The sequence below is a fragment of the Populus trichocarpa genome, chromosome 7 (genome assembly GCF_000002775.5).
Source record: "Populus trichocarpa isolate Nisqually-1 chromosome 7, P.trichocarpa_v4.1, whole genome shotgun sequence".
Lineage (NCBI taxonomy): Eukaryota > Viridiplantae > Streptophyta > Magnoliopsida > Malpighiales > Salicaceae > Populus > Populus trichocarpa.
This window is the reverse complement of record NC_037291.2, coordinates 8,915,104-8,938,988: the sequence shown is the minus strand read 5'-3', so window position 1 is coordinate 8,938,988 and position 23,885 is coordinate 8,915,104. Positions and strand designations below refer to the sequence as shown.

The 23,885-nt window shown below is 32.9% G+C and overlaps 2 protein-coding genes across 7 annotated transcripts; both read right to left on the bottom strand.

Annotated features, from left to right (window-relative positions):
• Positions 1 to 262: 262 nt before the first annotated feature.
• LOC7456325 (pentatricopeptide repeat-containing protein At3g20730) lies at positions 263 to 4,424 on the bottom strand. 6 transcript variants are annotated; one of them, XM_052454334.1, is made up of 5 exons: positions 3,357 to 4,424; positions 1,901 to 3,248; positions 1,290 to 1,791; positions 1,038 to 1,176; positions 263 to 647 (listed from the first exon to the last, which is right to left on the bottom strand). In XM_052454334.1, the coding sequence occupies exons 1-2, from the start codon at positions 4,030 to 4,032 to the stop codon at positions 2,173 to 2,175; spliced, it is 1,752 nt and encodes a 583-aa protein (XP_052310294.1). In that variant the 5' UTR covers positions 4,033 to 4,424; the 3' UTR covers positions 263 to 647; positions 1,038 to 1,176; positions 1,290 to 1,791; positions 1,901 to 2,172. The 6 variants fall into 6 exon arrangements, with proteins under 6 accessions (XP_052310294.1, XP_052310292.1, XP_052310293.1 ...); XM_052454332.1 differs by having other exon boundaries at positions 1,038 to 1,791; XM_052454333.1 differs by having other exon boundaries at positions 1,038 to 1,679.
• A 1,106-nt stretch (positions 4,425 to 5,530) lies between these two features.
• On the bottom strand, positions 5,531 to 11,000 carry LOC7462557 (DEAD-box ATP-dependent RNA helicase 10). Its single transcript, XM_002310637.4, has 13 exons — positions 10,594 to 11,000; positions 10,349 to 10,484; positions 10,155 to 10,224; positions 9,962 to 10,024; positions 9,750 to 9,824; positions 9,496 to 9,615; positions 9,112 to 9,153; positions 8,947 to 9,021; positions 7,947 to 8,093; positions 7,666 to 7,803; positions 6,187 to 6,298; positions 6,014 to 6,102; positions 5,531 to 5,917 (listed from the first exon to the last, which is right to left on the bottom strand). Exons 1-13 carry the CDS (start codon positions 10,778 to 10,780, stop codon positions 5,783 to 5,785), a joined length of 1,389 nt encoding a protein of 462 aa, XP_002310673.1. The 5' UTR covers positions 10,781 to 11,000; the 3' UTR covers positions 5,531 to 5,782.
• Positions 11,001 to 23,885: the final 12,885 nt, after the last annotated feature.

The window sequence follows — 23,885 nt, the reverse complement described above, 5'->3', positions numbered from 1 at the left end:
TGGTTTTAAAAGTTTTGTTATAGCAATTTCATCTAAGTACACAATTGTGGTGATTGTGGTTTTAGATAATTTATAAATATTTGTTTTTGTGTTACAATTTGCTTTTCAAATTATTTTTTGCCAAAAAAAATATCAAAATGATGTTTTTTTAAGTTTTTTAGATGATTTTGATATGTTGATGTCAAAAATAAATAAATAAAAAAACTAAAAATATATTATTTCAATATATTTTCAATTAAAACATATTCTACACCATAATATCAAACACGCAGAAAGCTATTGCCACTTAATGGTGAAGCATTAAATTTGAGCAGCTCTTAGATGGAGATGGTAGCTCTATAATGAATCTTCGATACTAGTAACAATTCAAGTACAAAACCTTCCAATTAAAATCTTTGTTCTTAATTGCCAGCATCTACGTAAGGATGATGAATGCCAAGATGGATTCAGAAAGTCCCAGCGAGGACATTCTTCGTTTGGATGCTCCATTGAAGGACTTAAAGACATTTCCAAACATGTTGAATTTGCAGAAGCCTGTGAAATACCAGCTGCACTTGTGACGGGGTAAGGAGAACTTGGCAACCCAATTAAGATGTTAAGAGGCTCCTGGTCCATGTTTGTTAGATGTAGTTATACCTGATAGTATCCTGGAGACAAGTGATATCATAGGCGAAGTTACTTAGTAAGTAACTCTTTAGAAGAGGAAAAACAGGAAATAATTACAAAGAGCAAAAAACAAAATAGGCCTTTCTAGGTCAAATGCCTTTAGAATGCCATTGCATGTTGCCTCACTATTATGGATCATACAACAAGACTAGCAAAATAAGGAAAATACTTTAGCTATTCTATTATTCTCTTTTTCTGTTTTGGGATTCTTTTAGTACCTTGGCATACTCCAAGATTTTCAATTGCTCAAACGACTCACCTTTCCTATAAACAATCCGATGTAAATTACTTAATCAGCTAATTATCTTAGGCCAAACTAAAGAAACTAGACATGTGACATCCTAATTCCAATTGAAAGTAGGGTTGCTTACTTGAGATTGGCTTCTCTCTAATAACTGAACAATAGTTACTTGAGATGTCTCCGCCTTTAAATGTTGAATGAAGCACAGGACGAGGGCTGGCAGTTTCATATCATTCTCTTTTCACAGCAAGTACTCCCTTCTCTATTCCCTGCAAGAACTTCCTCTCGATTGTAATTTCTTCAAGAACTTGGCATAAAAAGCTGGGTGAAAATCAAGCAGGTTCTCTGCAAAAGGCTTCAATGACAGGAAACAAATCGCTACCTGATTCAGAACTGAACTCCTCAACTTAAGGAAAACTGTAATTTATCATGTTGAAAAAATATATAAGACTTCCTAATATGACATATCTAGAAATTTTGACACCAGAATTCAAATTCTAATTTGGACTTGTCAGAATATTGTAGTTCATTATTTGATCCATGGGCAAAATATAAAGGCCTCCAGGCCCTCCTCCATTCACCAGTGCTAGCCATCTAGGTGGTGGCCCAGTGGTAAGAGCTTGGTACCAAGAGGTTTGCTCCCTCTATGGTCTCAGGTTCAAGCCCTGTGGTTGCTCATATGATGGCGACTGGAGGCTTACATGGTCGTTCACTTCAAGGCCCGTGGGATTAGTCGAGGTGCGCGCAAGCTGGCCCGGACACCCACGTTAAACTAAAAATAAAAAAAAAAAAAAGGTTGAGCTCTTCCGTCTTGAACACTCCAAGTTCCAATTCCTTATCTTTCAAAGGGTTTCTTCTTCAAGAAGATGATACGCAAGGAATACCTAAAAGTAAAAACTTCAGATAAACAGGTAGATATCTATATACAAGTACTAAAAGTTCTTTTCACTCATCTTGAACATGGTAAGAAAAACAAAAGTTGATGGCATATACCTCAGTGTTGAGAAGATCGGGAGCATGAGAATGTGAACCAAAAGTACTTTACTAGACTGCTTTGATGTCCTTAAGCCTCTTTCGGTCACCAAGAAGCAAACCAGGAAGAGGAATGTGGGCTCTTGTTCACATTATTTATAGTATTATAAGATAAAACAAGAGCTCTCGCTTATTCTGTTATCAACTTAATTAAGATCCCGGTGTTTGAAACAAAATCCCCACTTCCTCTCACAAGACAATCAAAACATTAAGACAAATATGAGTTTGACTTCTCAACTTGATTGTGGAATGGAAGGTATAAAACTGTACCCAGGAGCCTTTTTTAAATTTCTTTCTTCCATTAATTTTCTCATCTTCCAAGCATTATCCCATGAACCAGCTGCAGCATATATGTCTGCTAAAACAACATAGTTCACTGAATTTTCTGGATCCATTTTGAAAAGATGTATGGCTGCTTCTTCTGCAAGGGGCATATTGCCATAGATGTAGCATGCACCAAGAATGGCACCCCAAAGCGAGGCATTAGGTTTGATATTCATCTTGTTTATCAAATTATAAGCTTCTTCCAACAGCCCTCCACGTGCAAAAAGATCAACCATGCAAGAAAAATGTTCAGCTCGCGGTAGGATATTGTATTTGCTGATCATGTTGTTGAAGCACTCCCATCCTTCGCCTGTCAATCCACAATGATTACAAGCAAAGAGAAGAGATAAGAATGTAATGTCATTTGGCTTCAAACCTTCGTATTCCATCTTTTTAAACAGGGCAATTGCTTCATGTCCATGTCCATGGTTCCCATATCCAGTAATCAATGATGTCCATGAAATCACATTTTTCTCCTCCATCTCATTGAAAGCACGGTTAGCATCTTTAATCTCTCCAGATTTTGCATACATATCAATAAGAGCATTTCCCATGGCCACATCATAAGTGGGTTTACATTTTAAGGCAAGAGCATGGATTTGTCTTCCCACACTCAAAGATGATATGTTAGCACATATATTAAACATGGAGCATAATATAACATCATCTATCTTCATGTGCATCTGCTGTATTTCTTTGAACAAATCCAGGGCCTTGCTACTGTAGTTACTGTCCCGTGCATATCCAGTCATCAGTGCCGTGCAAGATATCATATCTTTCATTGGCATACTTTTATATAAGCAATGAGCACTTGCTAAGCTTTCACATTTTGCATACGCATCAATTAGCGAACCACTCAAAGAAATATGTGATCCATAACCTAGTTGGATGATCAATTGATGTATTTGGCAGACTCTGATGACATCACTAGCCATACCGGACGCCTTTAAAACACTCCCAAAGGTGAAAAGATCAGGGCTCATACCTATGGAGTGCTTGTATTTCAAGTATATCAGAGAAAAACCCACACAAACAAAAATATAACAAAGAACAAAACGTTTTCTTTCAAGATTTTAAATAAAAATAGTGATACCTTCTTGCATCATCGAACGAAACATTCGAAATGAATCACCAGAAAAACCCTGAACAGCATATGCGCCAATTATTGCATTCCAAGAAACAACATCCCTTTCTTCCATCATTCCAAACAAGTAACAAGCATCCTCCATCTTTCCACACTTGGAGTGCAAATCAAGCAAAGCGCTTTGCACGATCAGATTACTAGCAAATCTACTCTTCTCGAGACACCCTTGTATTTGCATCCCTCTCTGCAAACACCTCAAACCAGTACATGCGCGTAACACGCTCCCATAAGTAAACTGGTTGGCCTTAAAACCTGCTCTAAGCATGTCTAAAAACACCAATAATGCATCTTGGTAACACCCATTTTGTGAGTACCCAGAAATCTGAGCAGACCATGACACAACAGTTCTTTCAGGCATTCTATCGAACACCTTTCGTGCACTGACTGTATCACCAAGTTTTGAGTAAAATATGATTAATTTGGTGCTTAGGTGAATATTTGAAGCAAACCCGTTTGTTAAAATTTGGTTGTGAATCAAATGGCCTGGTTTTTTAGCTTTTGTTTCAATGCAAAGTTGTAAGCTTTTCATGTAGGAAGAGTAGTCTAACTGGGATGGGTTAGAGGCATTGAATTTTGGGTGCGCTTTGGAAAGGTAGGCAACCGTTTGTGTGTTTGGACTTCTCATGGTTTGATCACGAAACAAGATTGGGGTGCTATTTATGGTTGATTTTTAATTTTTTTTAGTCTAAGGTTTAGCTCAGTTGGGTTTTGATTCACCGGAGAATTCCATGTTCTTGGATTATTTTGTGAAATAATTTTGATTTGAAAATATATTTTTAATTAACACAAGCAAAGCTCTAAGATGAACAGCACTCGAAATAAATGAAGGAAGGAAGTTGCAGCCCTACTGCTACTAGAGCAAGAACACATGTGCCCGTGGTAGGCCATGCAAGATGACTCCAGGAGAAATCTTGTTTTGCTGTTTATCCAATTGTCTTGCATGCTCAATATTTCAACAATGTTCTACCAAAATTAACAACAGTGCTGCTGCTGAGAGGCCTGAATTTCTTCCCCTAATTGCAAGGCCAAAAGATAATATTATCAGGTCGACAATATTAATTGTGCAAGGCTATTATTCCAGAAGACGATGCTCAATATTTTGTTTTCCTTCGGTTTCTTTCAATTTTATTCTTTATTTTCTTTATTATCATATAATTAAATAAATTTTTTTAAAAAATAAATATAGTTTATAACTCATGAACTTGAACGACTCAATATATTTAATTTTTATAAAATTAATTTATTTTAATTTATTTTTTATAAGATCCAATTTATAGATTTAATTTATTAACTTAGATTAATTCAAATTAATTTAATATACCATCATCTAATCATCATTTAAATATATTTTTTTTTAAATATCAACTTGGATTAATTTTTTTTAATTCAGGCCATGGTTTTATCACATCCATAATAACTAAAACTAGAGGTGATCATTTTTCAGTTCAATTTTTATAAAAAAAATAATCAAATTGAAATTTTTTTAAAAAAAACCCGAAACCGGTTCAAACCGACCAGTTTTGGTTCGGTTCGGTTTTTTAGGACAAAACTGGTTCAAACCGGTTTGGCTCGGTTTTTTTCGATTTGACTCGATTTTTCAGGTTTTGCTCGGTTTTTTTCCGGTTTGGCTCGGTTTTTTCCGATTAGGCTCGGTTTTGGCTCGGTTTTTTCAATTTGTCTCGATTTTGACTCGGTTTTTTTCCGATTTTGATTCGATTCAGTTTTTTCAGTTTCAGGATTATAAAACCAAACCAGTCGGTTTTTTTAAAATTTTAATCAGTTTTTTTTCACGGTTCGGTTTTTTCGGTTATTTTTTTTTTCCAGTTTTCTCGGTTTTTTAATTTTTTTACTTACCACTAACTAAAACCATATCCATGATAACAGTTCGATTTAATACATATCATGATGTCTTTGGATACAAAAGCAAGTGCTTAGCCATATGAATTTTTTTTTCTTTTTATATTTTTAAAAAATTAATCCTACTCACAATAAAACTTAAAAAATAACCTTGCGGGTGGATAACTATTCACTAGTCCGGATGGGCGGTTGTGACAGGAAAAGGTTTTTTTTTTTCATTTATTATAAATGTGAGCAGCAAAATATGCCTTTCGAAGTCAGGAGAGTCGAGAAAAGTTAAAACAAATTTATTTTGTGCTGGTTCATCATGTTATAATCCATCTCCAAATACATGTGAATAACTTAAATCTACAAATAGAATATCATTAGTAAAAGAGCACAGAATAACTTAAATCTATAAATATTAAAAACCAAAATTTTCTCACTACGAAATCTAATGACAATTTTCTCATCAAGCAATCTGACAAACATAAGAGCAAATGGGGAAACGCTATATAAACATCCAAAACCGTGTACATTCACTTGACGTGTTGCTTGTCTCCTTTCTTAAACTTCTTCGACTTCTTGTGCTTGAAGCCTAAATACTTTTCAACATCGTCTTCTTCCTCGTCATCTCCACCCCTCCTCTTCTTACCCCCACCTTCTTTAAGTTTCTGCAGATGTGTTTGATCACAAGTTATTCTAATATGAATATCAGCAAAAACAACACCAATGACAGCAGCAATGATCTTGAGCAAGTTAATAAATACCGTGTGAGAAATTCTTTTGGCATCAATAACACGATCCAACAACATCAAGACCTCCTCCTCTTGAGCGGGAAACTCAGGCAGTTTTTTACCTGTAACATTGCATAACTGTTTAGCCTCTAAAGCACTTGTTTAAAAATGCCTCCCATAAACAAAATTGCAGTGTCAAGCTTTACCTATAAGATTCTCTATCTGTAGATACCACTCCAGTTCATACTGATTTACTAGTGAGATTGCAACCCCAGATCGCCCTGCACGAGCAGTTCTGCCAACGCGATGAATATAATCCTGCAACACATTGAGAATCAGAAAGGTGATTGTCTTGATATGACTCCTTTATTTTGTCTACTAAAACCAGTAATATTAGGTGCACGGATGAAAAAGTTCAGATACACAACACGACATAATGAGGAGCCATATCAGAAAAATAGATGGGGAAAAACTAGAAGCTTGAGTGCATGGGGGAGGAATCTAAGGAAGATTCTTCTTTCTTTTTCTCTTTTTTTTTAAAAAATTAAGAAATAACATGAGAACAGTTATAGTATAGATCAGAACTTGTCTACTGCAGAGAAATTGTTGAGAAACTAGATCTCAAATACGGCATGCTATATTGATAAGAGTTAGAAATCAGGGTTCTGTTTGGTATGACTTTCGCAAATTGATTTAAGTTGTTTTTTAACTTTTGACTTAGAAACAACTTTTGACTTAAATAAAAAAGTCATAACAAAATTGAGTCAAAGTTTTGTTTTAGGGTCTGGTAGGTATTGTTGTGCTATGCTTCGCTATCTTGTTTCGTGTTGTGAGACATAAGCAATGTTTGATAACTAGTTATTGTGTTGTGCTTATAAATATTTAAAGTAGCTAAACAGTGTTTGGTTAAATTCTATTGTTGTGTTTTTGGGATATAAAATGACCAATAAGGACCATAATAAAAACATCTAAACAGATACATTTAATTTAAATTAAATGACTTGTGAGTTCTTAAACTAACATAACATGTGAATATATTTTTTATGAAAGTAATTCTTAAGTTCTGAAGAAAAAAAAACAAAAAACAAAAAACTTGAATAAGGTGATAATATATATATAGGCACATCTTTTAATCAATGATATAAAACAAAGATTTTGAAATATGATTATGTAATACACTGGAATATTTGGGAAGTGTAGCTCAAAAGAGAGGAGAACATTGTTGTTTTTATTAAAAAATTAAACCTCACAATAAGAAAATGTGCTTTGCAAGGGATACCCTGCCTTGTTTCAAATGCAACGCAATTTTCTTTTAAAGTGACACGTTTAGATTTCAAACCAAAGCATGTATCAACCAAACATTGCTTTTATTAGCTAAAAGCGTCCTTTAAAAACACATCAATGCCAAACAACATTCAATCAATAGTTCAATTTATAACTTCTAACTTATTGATTCAAACTTATATTACTTCTCTTCATCATAAAAGTTGTTGAGTCAATTCTTACCAAACATACTTCTACTTTACTCATTTTTGTCACAAGTTATTTATGAATATTAGCATACTTCTACTTTACTCACAGTCAAAAGTCATTTTTCATAATTCAATGCAAACAGAACCTAGGTCTAAAACATGGCACTCTAAATGTATTCTTGTATGAATCCACACAGAACTAGCAGATCTAACCTTAGAGTTTGAGGGGACATCGTAGTTTATAACCATATCAACAGATGGAATGTCAAGTCCCCTACTTGCCACATCAGTGCATATTAGAACATTGCACTCCCTTGCCTTGAACTTGTTTAAGGCTCCAAGTCTCTTTGGCTGCCACAAAATTTTGATTAACAAAGCGAGTGCAGATCTAGTAATCGCCATTTAAGTAAGGAATTGAAGTGGGGATAAAAAAAACTGATCTTCACAAATGGAGCAAAATCAAGCACAAAACACTACAGTTGAGGTGCTTGTACCTGACTCATGTGACCATTAATAGGGATGGCCCTTAGACCAAGATTTCGAAGAACCAAAGCCAAAAAGCTAGTTGCATCGCATGTTCGAGTGAAAACCATGGCAGTACTATTGGACATTTCAGTCAGAATGTATACAAGATAGCAATCCTGTAAGCATGAAAAATGAAGCAAATATAAGAGTTACATTGAGAACTATAGCAAAAGAAAAACTAAAACAACTGGAAGCAATTCTTGACTGAGACATCAGAAATACATTAAATAACAAATTTCTACGCACATTGAGAGTTATCTAGCGTGTGAAGCATGAAGCCAATAAATATCAGCTCAACAATACCACATAGTTCACAAGTCCTAAGGCATGCACTCGATTAGCAAAAAATTGGGGCATGCAACCATAGATCTACAAAAAGAATATTGCATTTTGATGATAAATGTACACCTTGTACAATATATTTTTGGAAAAACACGTACCAATATAAAGAGGATCTTTCTATGCAGATATTGTATAGAAAACAAGATCCATGAACCAATACTGTTTTTTGGCGGAAGATTAGAAAGTTGGGAGTTCAAAAAAAAATTCCTCCTTTCCTTTCGAAATCAAAAAAATTCCAAGACATCTGAATATAGGTATCGGACAAATTGGACGTCACAAATTCTCTTTTATACCAATATGGAAACATAATTTGGGAAGAAAAACAGAAATGCACCTGTTCTTTTTTTTAAGAATCTTCAGAGACAGCCTTCACAGGCTCACAGAATAGAATCCCAGCAAATTTTTCAAAGACATTAGATCCAATATTTTTTATAACCTCATACATACTGATAGGATCCTTCCTTGAATAAAAATGTTTGCCAAGACAAACTCCATAATGAGCATACAAATAAGTTGAATTTCCATTGTATCAGTGTCAAACATCAAAAGTATATACTTGCTTATAAATTTAGTCTTTCTTTTGCAGTATCATATGAAGTAATGCCAAACAATGGAGACAGGACAGACCTTGTGTTTAGAAGGAACAAAACGATATTGCTGCTTCAGAGTGTCAACAGTGGAATATTTTGATGCTGCTTCAATCTGAAAGAATTGAAAGATGACACATAGTACCAAACCAATAAGGAAAACTAGTGGGAAGAATAAATAAGGGTGGAGGTATTGTCATCATACCTTAACAGGATTTCTCAAACAAGCTCTTTGGAGCTTCTTCACCTGTAAAAAGAAGAGAACTTGATCAAACTGTCAGTATTCCCTCATTAATTTATCTCTCCCTTCTTTATGCTATCAATCCCATACGCCTTTATTTCTTGATCTAATGATACCATCTAACTATTGTTAAATTGCCAATATTACATCAGCTGTTCTTCTTCTCACACTTTTAAGATCCATATGCAAATACCCTTTCACTTTATTGCATATCATACATGAGAAAAATCCAGAAAAAGGGTTAACCTCAAAATTTTGAAAAATGCACAGTAAGCCTCAGAGGTTTAACTTATGCAAGGACTTGGATCAAATAAACAAAAGAATTGTGCATACATATGTACTACTAACCTTTTTTGTCATGGTTGCAGAAAACAGATATGTTTTTCGATCCCGTGGAATAACATTTAAAATTTCATCTAGGGATTTCTCAAACTCTTCATTCAGTAACCTGTCTGCCTCGTCTAGGACCTGGTCAAAATGCATACAACCAGGAAAACATCCAATCAATTCAACACAAAGCAAGGATATTTTCCAAAAAAAGAACAATGCAAAAGAAACTTGAGAATCTAATGGCTTGCACAAGGACAGAAAAATGAACGTACCAAATACTTCAATGTACGAAGAGAAAAACCTTTGGTATTTGACAGATGATCCAACAGGCGTCCAGGTGTTGCAACCTACAAATGATGAAAGAAACTGATAACCAATCGTTCATGATTTAATAAATTCATCATAAAAAATCCCTTATTCAATTAGTTCTACAAGGGAGCAATTTGAATTTTACTTACAAATAACAACAAAAATAAATACTTACAACAATATGTGGTCTTTTGGCAAGGATAAGAGTCTGTTGCACTATATCCACACCTCCGACAAGCTATTAAAAGCAAAGAAACAGCAGAGAAAAAAAAAAGAACGCAAATAAAGTTTACCATCAAAGTTGAGTGGACAATGTGTAGACAACGACAAGAGCACCAATTCAAATAATCTGGAAAGTGAAAACTTACCACTCCACATCTCAAACCAATCCCAGATCCTAAAGCTTCAAATTGCTCGGCAATCTGAATTGCCAACTCCCTTTCAGAAAACAAAAACAACCAACAAAACAGAACAACTTGTTTATTATTTCCAACACTTAACACAATAAAAAAGAAAGGAAAACAACAACAGCTTCAAAAACATGACTTACTAGAAAACCAACCTTGTAGGGGAGAGAACGCAGGCAAAGAAAGGTTGAACAGATTTCTGTGAAGATTCAAGTAAAGCTTGTAATATAGGTAAAGCAAAAGCTCCAGTTTTACCAGAACCAGTCTGTGCTAAACCAATCAAGTCTTTGCCTGTATATATATATACACCCATTAAAAGTCACAAACAAAATAAAAACGCCTAATTTGTTAAAAAGAAAAAAAAAGAACAACCGTGAAAGAAAAGGTTAATAAATTATACCTTCAAGGGCATGAGGAACAGCTTCAACTTGAATCTTTGTTGGGTTTTTCCAACCCAAACTATCACATGCTTCAACCAATTGATCACATATTCCTAAGTCCTTAAAACTCTTCACTTCTTCTTTCTCCAATTGATCACATATTCCTAAGTCCTTAAAACTCTTCACTTCTTCTTTCACCTCTGCCATTGTCTCCCTCTCTTTTTGTTTAAAGTTTTGAACTTTAGGTGGTTGATTATAGGTTCAATTGAAAAATGAAAGTTTTAACAAGTGGGTTTGCTTAATTGATGGTGGAAGTGGCGGTTGCGCGTGAAAAACAGAGGTGAAGCAACTCAGGAGCTACTGGTAGGAAAAGGCGGTGGGAAGAGAGAACGACGAAAACTGATTTCAAAGGCTTTATTAGGGTTTAAGAGAGTGTAGGGTTCAAAAAATACTTTTAGATCGGTTTGTTTGTGAATTTTTTTTAAAAAATAAATTTTTTAATATTTGATAGTTTCAGAAAAAATAAGTTAAATTTTTTTTTGCGTAGTTAACTATATCATGAAAAATACGTTAAAATATATTTTTCAGTATTTAGTTATATCATGAAAAAAAATTAAAGTTCAATTTTTTTTCAGTATTTAGATATGTCATGGAAAATGAGTTGAAATACATTTTCTAGTATTTAGTTACGTCATGAAAAAAAATTGAAAAATAACTTATTAATATTTTATTATTTTTTAAATTTATTAAAATAATGAGGAACAAATCTTACATATTAAAAAATTAAATCAGAATGAAATTGAAAAAAAAATCTAATTTTATAAATTATCTTAAATAAAATAAATAGCAATCAAAATAATGGAGATCAAATCTAATAGATAAAAAGTTGAAAGATGATGAAATTAAAAAAAAATGTAATTTTATAAATTATTTCAAATAAAATAAATAATAATTAAAAGAATAAGGACCAAATCTAATAGATAAAAAATTTCAATTAAAAAAATAATAAAAGAAAAGCAAATAACAATCAGAAAAATAAAAATTAAAGTTGATATAAAAATCAAATTAAATCAAATTTTAAAAGATGAAATTGAAAAACAAATCATAACAAAATATATAGCAATCAAAAGTTTGAGGATCAAATTTGATATAATCAACAAATAACATTATATTTCTAAATTTTTTTACAACTTTTGAAAAGTGATTTCTGTCTAAAATAAATATAAAAATCAAATTAAATGAAATTCTAAGAAATGAAATTGAAAAAAAATTCAAAACAAAATATATAGCAATAAAAAATTTGAGGATCAAATTTGATATAATCAGCAAATAACATGACATTTCTAAATTTTTTATAACTTCTGGAAAATGTTTTCCGTCCAAAATAAAAGAAAAACACTTTCTTGAAAACCAAGTCAAATTTTCCTGATAGTTTAACATGGACAATCTTGCATGATATTTTTTTTCTTTTATTTTATTCAATCAGTTCCATATATGTTTATATTTCTATTATCATTTGATTAAATAAAAAATAATTTTAACAGACAAAGTTTTTGAACAAAACCAAATTTATGACTCGTGTTATAAGAGTAAATATCTTGATCTATATTTGTCTCCTAATTTTATTTTATTTTTCATCTTTAGTCTTTATTAATTATTATTTTTATTTATTGACACAAATTGTTTTTAATTTATTTTGTTAGATGCATGCATAAGCTTTGAAAAAGCTAACCAGAGAATGAGTTTACCTTAATTTTAAAAATGTCGTTTCTCATATTTTCCTTTAAGGCTTGTTTACTAGAAAGTAAGTGGTTTCTTGAAAAATAAATTATTTTATGATGTTTGACAGTATTATAGAAAATCAGTTAGATAAGACTTTTCAGTGCCTCACTATATCATGAAAAATGAGTTGGAAAATAATTTATTAATGTTTTAATTATTTTTCAAATTTATTCAAAGAATAAGGATCAAATCTTACATATAAAAAAAGTCAGAGGATGAAATTGAAAAAAAATCATAAATTATTTCAAAAAAAATAAATTAAAATTAAAATAATGAAAACCAAATCTGACAGATAAAAAGTTGAAAGATGGTAAAATTAAAAAATATAATTTTATAAATTATTTAAAATAAAAATAAATAGCAATTAAAAGAATAGGGACGAAATATGATAGATAAAGATTTTCAATTAAGAAAATAATAACAAAAAAACAAATAACAAAAAAAATAAATAAAGATCATAGTTTATATAAAAATCAAATTTTAAAGGAGAAAATTAAAAAAAAATCAAAATAAAATATATAATAATAATAATAATAAAACAATTTTCTCAAACCAAGCTAAATTAAACACAATGACGTGATTCTTCTCTAATTTCTTGATATGTATGATTGCCGATTCAAAAGATTCAAACATTAAAGCCAAATATTGGGCATGGGTCCAGATTATGGAGTTCAGGTTCGAAATAGCAGGGAGCTGGCTGGGTAATATCACCAATTATACGAAGTAGTTCTCAACCATTCACTCTAGCTAGGATGGCCTACGGTGGTCTGAGATTGATTATAATTTGATTTCTTGTCCTTACTATATATCACATGATGAATGTATTCCTGTTACACAACCTGTAAGGGGATTTGCTGCTGTTATGCAGGAATTCACACAATCTGGGTGAGTATTACCTTTTTTTAAAGAGTTTGGATTCCTGAAGTTAGTTTTTGTTTGATCCTTTTCTCCTTTGAGCATTACGTATGGATATGTAGAATATTATCCAGCTTCTTCCAACCTTTTTCATTGTCTGAAATGCGTTGAACCATCATCTACTTTTGTGTATTTTAGTTCTTGAAGCCTTGAGTGATGCCTTTTCTTTCGAAAACTGATTTTTTCTACTTTATTCTGGTTGTGGTGCGAGGCTGTTTGGAGAATAACCGCTGGTTTCCAGGTTTGAATCCAAAGATCCACGATTATTTCAGGTGTCGCAATCCAATTCCTGACCCCTATTTCTAAAATACCATACATTTTGTTTTGGGTTCTCCGTGATCGGATGTGAAAGAATGGTGACTCTATCAGAAAATTTTTAGGACTAAGCTTTGACTTATTGTATATTTGTTGTTAATATGTTTGCTATGCTTGTTTACCTTCTGCTCTAATTTTTAGCATCCATGCTTGTTTCATTTTGTTAGGGTTTCTCCTTGTAACCATCACTACTCCATATCTAATATATAGCATGCATTATTACTTGTTTGTATATATATCAAGTTTAGTTTGCAAGTGAAATACAAGTCCTCCATTATCCAATTCTTTTTCAAAGTCTATAACACAGGCTCATAAAGAAAAGCACAACCTCATGATGTCAAGTGTAAGGTTCTTTCTGATCCAATGAAGGAGGTTCTAAGACAACTACTTCATTAAGAACTCCGGTGTGCTAGCTGGTGAAGGGTTCTGAATCTTCAGTTTAAAATTGAGAGGGTACTCTAGAAACATTGATTGTTCCATTCCACTTTACTCAAATGCTTGAAGTTGCTTTGGGGTGTTTGGAATCGAAGAAAGGACATAAGAAGATGAAGCAATTAACAGCGTGAAATTGATAGTTAGCTTGAGTTTATTTCCATCTCAAGAGCATGGAATTCATGTTGTGTTATTGGCTATATATCTTACCAGTTGTTGAATATGTTTTTGAGAGTTTTATTGTTGTTATAAATCAGTATAAGCTTGCTTGTATGTGCTTTTCTTTTTATCGAGAAAATCAAGAGATGTCTAGTCTTATTTTACATAAAATTGATTGTTACCAGAGAACTTTTAATTCAAAGAAAAACCAGGCATTATTTGAAATTCAAGCTCGATAATCCACTCAAACAAAGCTGTAATATTTGAGAAGGCTTAAGAAGCTGCAACACGAATAGAGCAATATAGATGGGTCGTTGATGTTTTGCGAAGCAATTTACTTCCAGAAATTAATAAAGCTAAGTAATAAGGCTAATGATTTGTCTCTTACATCTATTGTCTTAGTGGCAAAACTTCATTGACCATTGTTCCTGATCTCATATGATATGATTAAGGAATTGTTCCTAATCTCAAAGAAATATTTCTAATTAGTATCCAATTCATTCTAATCTATTTTTCGATCACACTTATTCAACACATGATTATTCCTTTCACGTTGTTTAAACACATAATTTATTCTTTCTTTACCACTTGTTTATATCTCATTACAATCTCACATTTTTCATATTACTCACTTGTATTTGTATGCAGTTTTACATAGGAATGACAATTTCACCAAAAATCGATGGATACTGACCCGAATCAACTTGAATGGATAAGAAATTTTTTTACCTGTTCAGGTCCGGGTCGGTTCGGGTAATACTCGAAGGCAAAAGGTCAGATTTGTAGTAGGTTATGGATACTGCCCTGCTCGACCTGAACCACATTAATATATAATATCTTGAGAGTTTGAAAAAATTACATTTTTACCAAGTATATACAAATTAAAAATTTAGGGTTTGTTTCACATTTAACCATCTTTCCTCTCTAGCTGCTTCTTTTGTCTTCAATATTCTTCTTTCTTTTCCGCTTTATTTCTTTGCTTTATCTCTTCGACTTATCCTCTAATGACCATTTTGAAGCTAAAGGGTTGGAATCTTGCTAGAGATCATGGATCCCTTCATTATGTTTTTTTTTGTTATTTGGGGATTATTTGGGTTTTTAGTTATAAAAATGATGTTGAATGCCATTTAGAGAAGTTATTAGAGAGTGAGAAGGAAGATGGTCAGTTGTTGGCTAAGTGTGTTGAGGAGTTGATGAAAAGGAGGGGGGGGGGTTTCATCTTTTCAAAGAAGTTGATGCATTTAGAAGAGCTATGAGTTTGAGAGTTGAAACAATGTTGTAAGGAAATGGTCTACCAGAGATGTTGTTACTTGGTTTTTATGTTAGTGTGTCCTATCTTGTTCTAGGGTTAAGATGAATTATTTTGTATAATTTTACTTTTTTTTCTTTAGCATCCCTTGTCTATGTTCCGGGGTTGAGATGAGTTATTTTGTAATTCATTGGACTAGATTCAAAATGTGGTTTTGGATTTTGTTGGATGTAATTTGGCTTTTCATGGTAGAAGATTCTTTATTTCTATTTGTCATTGAATTGGCAAAAGAAAATTTTGGTTTGGGATGCCCGATGGATACCCAAAATCTGATTGGGTCAGGTTTCATTTATACCCGATCGGGTTCAAGTTAGATTCAAGTAAAAAAATTAATTTTGGGTATGGATATTGTAAAACCCGATCCATGAGTACCTCTTGCTATCCCTAATTTCACATATTCTTTACTACCATTTTACATCTAACGTATATCTCATATTTTTCATATCATCAACTTGTTAACCCACAACCCAATATAGATAACCATTTAATTACACTTCCCAAATAATTCTAAGCATATCTCATCATTAGAACACTAATATTACATAATTTCATCATTTCTTTTTATACTTTTCTTTTTACCCTTTACAAAAATAACTCAATTTTTAAACGTTTTTATCTCACATGAATCTCAATTAAGCTCAAACACAATTCCATCATTATTCCAAACACAATATCCATAATATCATAAGAACATTAATTTCAATATAATTGGTCCAATCTTTTACATTTCTATCATTTACCAAGCACATATGATAACATTACCTGAACTTGTAGTAATCTACCTTACAACACTCACAATCAATCATAATCATTTTTCAACATCATTAGAATGCAAAAAACAACACAATTTACTCGCATTTCAATTTCCCTAAATTTTTAATTCATGGTCGGTTACTAATGCCCTCCTTAATTTCCCCATAAATGGTTTTTAATTCCTTCTATATAGTCCTTAATCATGTAATAAACATTACCATTACTCAAGAAGTAACACAAATTTACATTTCTCTTTAATTTTTGCATAAGCCTTAAAACTTAAAAATTTAGAATTTTCAATCCCCTAACTAAAATGAAGTAAACAGTTGAAATTAATTAGATAGAAACCTCTTACCATAACTAATTTATCCAATTTTATAAGTCTTTCTAACCATTTCCAAAGATTCTTCACTTTCTCCTCAATTGCTCAATTCTCTCTCGAAGACAAACTCTCTCTCTCTCTCTCTCTCTCTCTCTCTCCTCTCTCTATGGTTCATTATTTTAATTTGGTTTATCGGTATAACACCTTTAATCATACTCCCAAACTATAAGATCTTGAGGATTTAGAGAAGAGAGGAAGAGAAAAAACAAAATTCCTAAGCTTTCCTCTTCACCAATGGTCGACAGGTTTTTAAGGAGGGGGAGAAAGATTTTTCTCCATAATTATGACAATGCCACTCATTTTATAGCCTATATGATATTTTCATTAAAACTCCAATCATCAATATTTTTTTTGAATAGATTCATATTTATTTTCTTACCCAAGATTTTAACTAATTTACTAGGGATTTTTCTCTTTAGTCATAAATTTTTTTTCTTTATTCATTGTTTTTCAACTAAAATCTTTGCTATTCAACACAAGATTTATATACTCTTCCACATATTATTTCACCCTTCTTTTCATCATAGGCCAATAAAATACAACTTTAAGCCTCCTATATGAATTTTGAACACTAACATGACATCCAATACATGAATCATGAGCAATTTTGATCACCTTATCTCTCACATTCGTATTCTCTCTAATAACAATCATTCCTTTATATCTCAATATTCCATCTATTTAGACTGTATTCACGCTAATTGTCTGCACTTAATATTTTGCTAGTAATGATTTCTTATAATCAAGGATTATGCTTACAAGTATTCATTATCTTATTGTACCAAGATGGTACTATTGCTAAAATTACATTTAGACTGCCTTGGTTTGCCATGTTTAACTCCTTATTATCAATTGCTACATCTTTGACAATGCATTAGTAGCCTTGTTCTATTTTTTTCGATAATAAATCTGATATCGCAATCCCAATATTTTTGTTAGTCCTATCCTTTTAATTGAATCTTTTTATCAATTAAATATCTCAAACTTTTATGATCATTTTTTATGACAATCTGATCATGTTCTAAATAATGTCTTTATCTTTCTACTACCATTAAGATGGCTAAATAATCCTTCTCATAAATTGATAACCCCAAATGTTTTAAAAATAAAGCCTTGCTTAGGAATGCCAATGGTCTTCCTTTTTTATTAAGAACTGCTTTTAGTCCTGTTGCACAAGCATAAGTTTCCAAGATAAAAATCTTTCTAGAATTAGCCAATACAAAGTATTGGGGCTTCACACAAGGTTGTTTTAAGCTCCTCAAAAGCTTTTTGTGTATTACTATCCCATTTTAAATTGTTCTTCTTTAGCAATTCAATCAATGACCTACTTATAATTCAAAATCCTCTTATAAACTTTCTATAATACCCTACCAACCTAATAAATCCTTCAAGCTTTAGTATTGTTTTAGGATTAGCCAATTCCTTATAGATTCAATCTTTCTAAGATCTATTGCAACCCCTTTAGCTGATAAGATATGCCCTAAATATTCAATTTTAGATTTATAAAATGAGCAATTAGATTGCCTGGTAAACAACTAATGACTTTTTAATGTTTTTGACACAATTCTAAGATGACTGATATGTGACTCTAAAGTTAAGCTATATATCAAAATATCATCAAAGAAAATCAACACAAATTTCCTTAGAAAAAGTTCTAAAACTTATATGTGACTTTTTAATGTTATAGGTGCACTTGTAAGCTTATGAAGCATCACTTTAAACTTATAATGTCCACGTTGAGTTCTGAATGTTGTCTTCTCAATGTCATCTACATGCATCCTCACTTGGTGATATCCATACCTCAAATCTAGTTTAGAGAAGAATTGTGATCCATGTCGCACGTGTACGGCGTTACGGTGACTCGTCCACTCTCAGGTATATGTGTATATATTTATCTATCTAGCAAATATAGGGAGACAAGGGTTTCTTGTCTTTTATCAGTGGAAAATAGAATGGGAGTCGTCATCTAGTATTTTGATCACTAGGAATCCTAACTGGTCTCAGAGATCGGGCACGAGGATTGGTTGCGTAAAGGGAAGGTATTAGCACCCCAAATACGCCCTACCTAAGGTAGACTGCATTGTTTAATTGTCTGATAAAAGCTAAGGTGTTATCGTGTTTTCTAATTGTTGGTCTGTCTAAGGTTTAAGAAAAGTCCTCCTCGATAAGGAGATCCTTATCTTATCGGGTAAAAACCTAACAGTTTTGTGTCATCAAAAGAAATACCTTTTTAATATCAGGAATACGTTTTATGTATAAATTCGTAATCCCAGATACTAAAAGAAAACAAAATATTTTTTTTATTTTTGAAATATTGGTCTAGTTCTTGTGACTTTAATAAACTGGTTATTAAAGTCAAAATGCATGCTAAAATATTTTTAGAAATTTTCTTTATTGTATGAAAATACGATATGAATTTTTCGAGAGACTTGACCGTATGCATGAAAACAAGACTTTATATATATATATATATATATATATATATATATATATATATATATATATATATATATATATAATTTTTGCAATGTTTTAACGAAAACCGGGTATTTTAATACCGGATTTGTATCTTTATGGTATAAAAATACAAACTAATATTATACAAAATTGAGACAAAAACACACGGGGCAATCACAAATTTTTTTGAAAATATTTTTTTGATTGGACCCAGACCAACTATTTTGACGTGGGCCGGCCCAGCCCAACTATTCAGCCTGGGCCAGAATTGGCCCTACCATGAATAGTGGCTCTCCACTGTTAACATGCTACGTGAATAGTGGAGAGTGAATTATAATTCACTCTCCACTATTCATTAGCAAAACAGTGGAGACCGGGGTGGCAGAGCAGAAGAAGAAGAAAGATAGGGGAGGAGGGTTGCTGTCGTTGGTGGTGTTGCTGGAGGCGGTAGATGACTCCTTCTTTTCTTTCTTCTATTTTGTGTTGCCTTTTCTTTCTGTTTTTGTCCCCTCTACTTCTCTGTTTCTTCTGTTTCTTACGGTGAAGGTGTTATTGTTGAAAATTGGGAGGACAGTGGCAGCTGGTGGTGGCTATGTGGATGATAGGTGGTTCGCGATGGTTATTCTCCTTTTCTCTTCTGCTTCTCTCTGTTTCTTCTTCCTCGTTTTTTTTTGTTCTCTCTGTCAACAAGGTTTCTCCAATCTCTGCAGTGGCTTCGTGGTGGTGCTCTTATTCTCGGTGGATCATAGTGGTGGCTTTTGGTGGCATCGGTGATTTAGGTGGCGATTGAGAGTAATGGTGGCAGCTGCTGCGGTGTAATGGTCATTCTCCCTCTATTTTAAAACAAACTCCTCCCTATTTTCAAATCTTCCCCGGCTATCCCTTGTTATTTCCTTCCTTCTTCTTTCGTTTTTTTTTTCTCTGGTTCTCTTAAATCTTCAGTTCGTTCTTCAAAATTTTTCCCTCCTTGTTCTGCTTTCTTCCCCCGTATTTATAGGCAGGAGGAGAGATGAGCTACCCTGCCTTTGTCCAATCCTGGAGACAGGGTAGGGTGGCTGAGGCGTCTTTATGTAGTCATGGCGGTAGATGAGGGGCGTGGGCTGTGTTAGGATTTGTGCAAGTGGGAGAGAGGGGGAGTGGGAAAATACAGGGGAGAAAATCTCTTCTTCCCCTGCTTTTGTGTGTGTAAGGGAAGAAGTAAAATAATGTCATTCAAAACGACACTGTTTTAGTTTAGTTTACTTTTCTAAGGTTAGAAAAAAAATGAATTTAGGAATAACCTAAAAATAGGTTATGACAGTTGCCCCTCTCTTTACAATGCTTACGGAGTAAAGATTTGCGTAGTAAGTTTTGTAAAGATAAACAAAACTGAATTGATCTTCTCAAAGTTTGGTTGATTTGAAACTCGGTCTCTATATCAATCCTCTTCAACCTGAAACTAATGATCAAAACTATGTGCAACTTGGTCATCTTGAGATCCTGATCTGGTGATCCTTTGAATTCTATCTTCGATTGGGTTAACCTAAAATCTCATCTGGCGATTTCCTTTAACCAAAACCTAAAATTGTTCTTCTTGATAGCAGGGTTTGAACCTTTTTTCTTCTTTTGAGAATTTCTTAGTGGTAGGGTTTTTCTCATTTTTTTCCAAACAGAGATAACATTGGCGGCTCGGTTAACCTGAGATTTCATCTGGCGATCCCCTTTTACCAGAACCAAAGTCGGTATGTAGCTCAGTCATCCTGAAATCCCATCTGGCAACTCCCTTCAATCAAAGCTAGAATGTTTGTGTGGTTGGGCTAACCTGAGATCCCTTCTAGTGATCCTCTTTAACTAGAACCAAAGTTTGTGTGAAAAGTGGTCTCATTGTAATGAGTGACCTACCCAAGTGGAAACAAATGTGAAGGTTTTGAAAGTGGTCTCATTATAATGGGTGACCTACCCAGATGAAAAAAAGGAAAAAAAAGTGAAAAAACGGTCTCATTGTAATGGATGGCCTATCCAAGTGGAAGATGAAAGAGTAGTTTTATTGTAATGGGTGACCTACCCAGGTGGAAGAATGGTCTCATTGTAATGGGTGATCTACCCAAGTAAAACAAAACACGGAGAATGGTCTCATTGTAATGGGTGACCTAACCAGAAAAAATGATGGTCTCATTGTAATGAGTGACCTACCCAAGTGGAAAAAAGAAAGAGTGATCACTTTCTTATAATATCCATGTTGAGTTTTGAATGTTGTCTTCTCAATGTCATCTGCATGCATCCTTACTTGGTGATATCCATACCTTAAATCTAGTTTAGAGAAGAATTATGATCCATATAACTCATTCATTAGATCATCAGTCAGAGATATTAAAAACTTGTTTTTAATTATCAACTGCCTATAGTCAATATAAAATATCCAATTATTGTTTTTCTTTTTTAACTAGTAGTACTAGAGAAACAAAATGATTGGTGATATGTTGAATCACCCTATTAAGAAACCTTTCCTTCACCATTCTTTCCATCCCTCCTTATGGACATAAGAACTTCTATAAGGGTTGATGTTTACTGGTTTAACACTTGGAATCAAAGAAATTCTATGATCCAAGGTTATTATTGGAGGTGATTACTTACATATAAATTTTAAACATAATACATTACACCTCATGACATTGCTATTGGCCATAGTTTCTGCTAGTACAATAGTTCTTTTTATGGCAGTTTTGATCTCTTTTACCACATGTTCATCGATAAAACTATGATTGCTACAACTATCTATAAGAATAATGAGATTCTTGTTTTGACAACTACCTTTTATTCTTATTGTATTAGACATATAACTTTCAGCTAATGTATTAAGGGATAACCCACAACTTTCATCTTAATCCTCCTCATCCATAATTCCATTGTTAACTCCCTTATTTACTTCTAAAAAATATTCTTCTCCTCCTCTTTCTTCATCATCATCTTCTTCTTCTTCACCTTCCATCATATTCAAGTTTTTTTTTTTATATTGATGGCTTGGTATAAACCTTTCCCCATGTCTAAAACAGTGACCTAACATTCTTTTTTGTTCATATAATGACTCAGGCATAAGTTTTTCCCTAAATGATAAATTAGTTTTTGCATTGCTAGAAGTTTTAAAGGGTATGCTACCTGGTGATCTTCTATTGTTTAAAGAATAAGTTATTTTTTTTGCCATTCTTTTCTTCTTAACTATAATTATATTCTCCTTTCCACCTTAATTGGTCAATTACTTATACTAGTGTTCTAGGCTTTAATATCTTCAATGTTGGTTTGATATCATTTTTTAGGCCACTAACAAAACTTGAGATATAGTACAATTCAAGGTACTCGTCAGAGAATTGAGTTCCTTAAACCTTTCAACACATTCCTCCACTTTTTTTTTTTCTATACTAACCTAATGAATTCTTCCACCACATCCTTTCTACTACCAAATCTCATACAAATAGCTTGTATAAATTCTTTCTAATTGGCTAAGTCATGGTCTCTTAGTAAGAACTCTTCATACCATACTTTTTATGTGTCTTCCAAATATAGTGAAACAATCTTAATCCATTGGTGAATTGGAGTGAAATGTAGTTTAAAAAATCTTCTATATTTTTTATCCACCCTCGTGGATTGTTTATGTGAAATGTAGTCAGTTCCACCATATGTAGGGATAATTGTACGCATTCTTATGACCTTTATTATATCATATAATTTCCTTTTGGTTATGGTGTTGTTGCTCCTGAACTAGAGTGACTCTTTGCTTATTTCTCTAGTGCTTGACCACTTATGAAAGTCTTGATTGTAACCATCAAGGTTTCCATTTGTGTATTGAGATGCTCATTCCATTTAGTATGCTTCCAACATTGTCTCTTACTCTCCATCATAAATCATTGTAATTTTTTATGAAGAACTTGTATCTGCTCTTCCACTTGCCCGCCATTCATTTTGTTGTTTTCCACCATTGTTGATTATCTAAGAATAAATGCAACCATCCTTTGATCCTGGAAAGTGACTCTGATACCAATTTGTTAAGGTCTCCCTTAACAATATAAGAAATGAGGTTGAGAGATAGAATAATTAGAGAAGATAAAGGAATTCTATAGTTTACATAAATGATTTCACTATTATGGCTTACAATCTAATAAATACAAGACTCCTTATTTAGACAAGATCTCTTCACTAATTAACTAACCTCCTTTCCAGCTAAAGACTAACTACTAACTAACTCTAGCTTATTTAACACATGATTAACTACTAACTGCCTTTCTAACTGTCACAACTAACATTTCATGCCAATGCTGGTAGCTTCTCTTCCTGTCTGCTATCATTCTTCTTCCTATATCAACTATTATAACACATTAACAAAGTGGATTGTTGTTGGGTTGCCATGTGATTTTTTCATTTGGATTGTAGCTAAAAAAAATAGGGTTGTTGTTGTTGGTTGGTGGATGTGACTACAGCCTAAAGAGATTGAATCAAGGGTTGTTGTTGATGGATCTGTAGGTATGAGGTTATCTCCAACGTGGAGGCTGTTTGTTTGTGGTTGCATGGCTGTGGAAAGGATTGGCTGCCATGGTTGCTAATGGGTGTGCTGATGTTAGCTGGTCTATTGGTCGAGAAGATGAATGATGGCTAGTTCTTTTTTTTTTTAAATGGGAATAAGCTTAAGGGCTTTAGCTAGGGTGTAAAGAATTTTTATTTTATTTTATCTTAGGTCACGTTAAGGATCTTGTATTACTATTTTTCTTTTCTACATCACTATTGAGAGCTTTCCATAAATACTAGGGTTTTAGCTTTGATGAATTTTAAGAATTTAA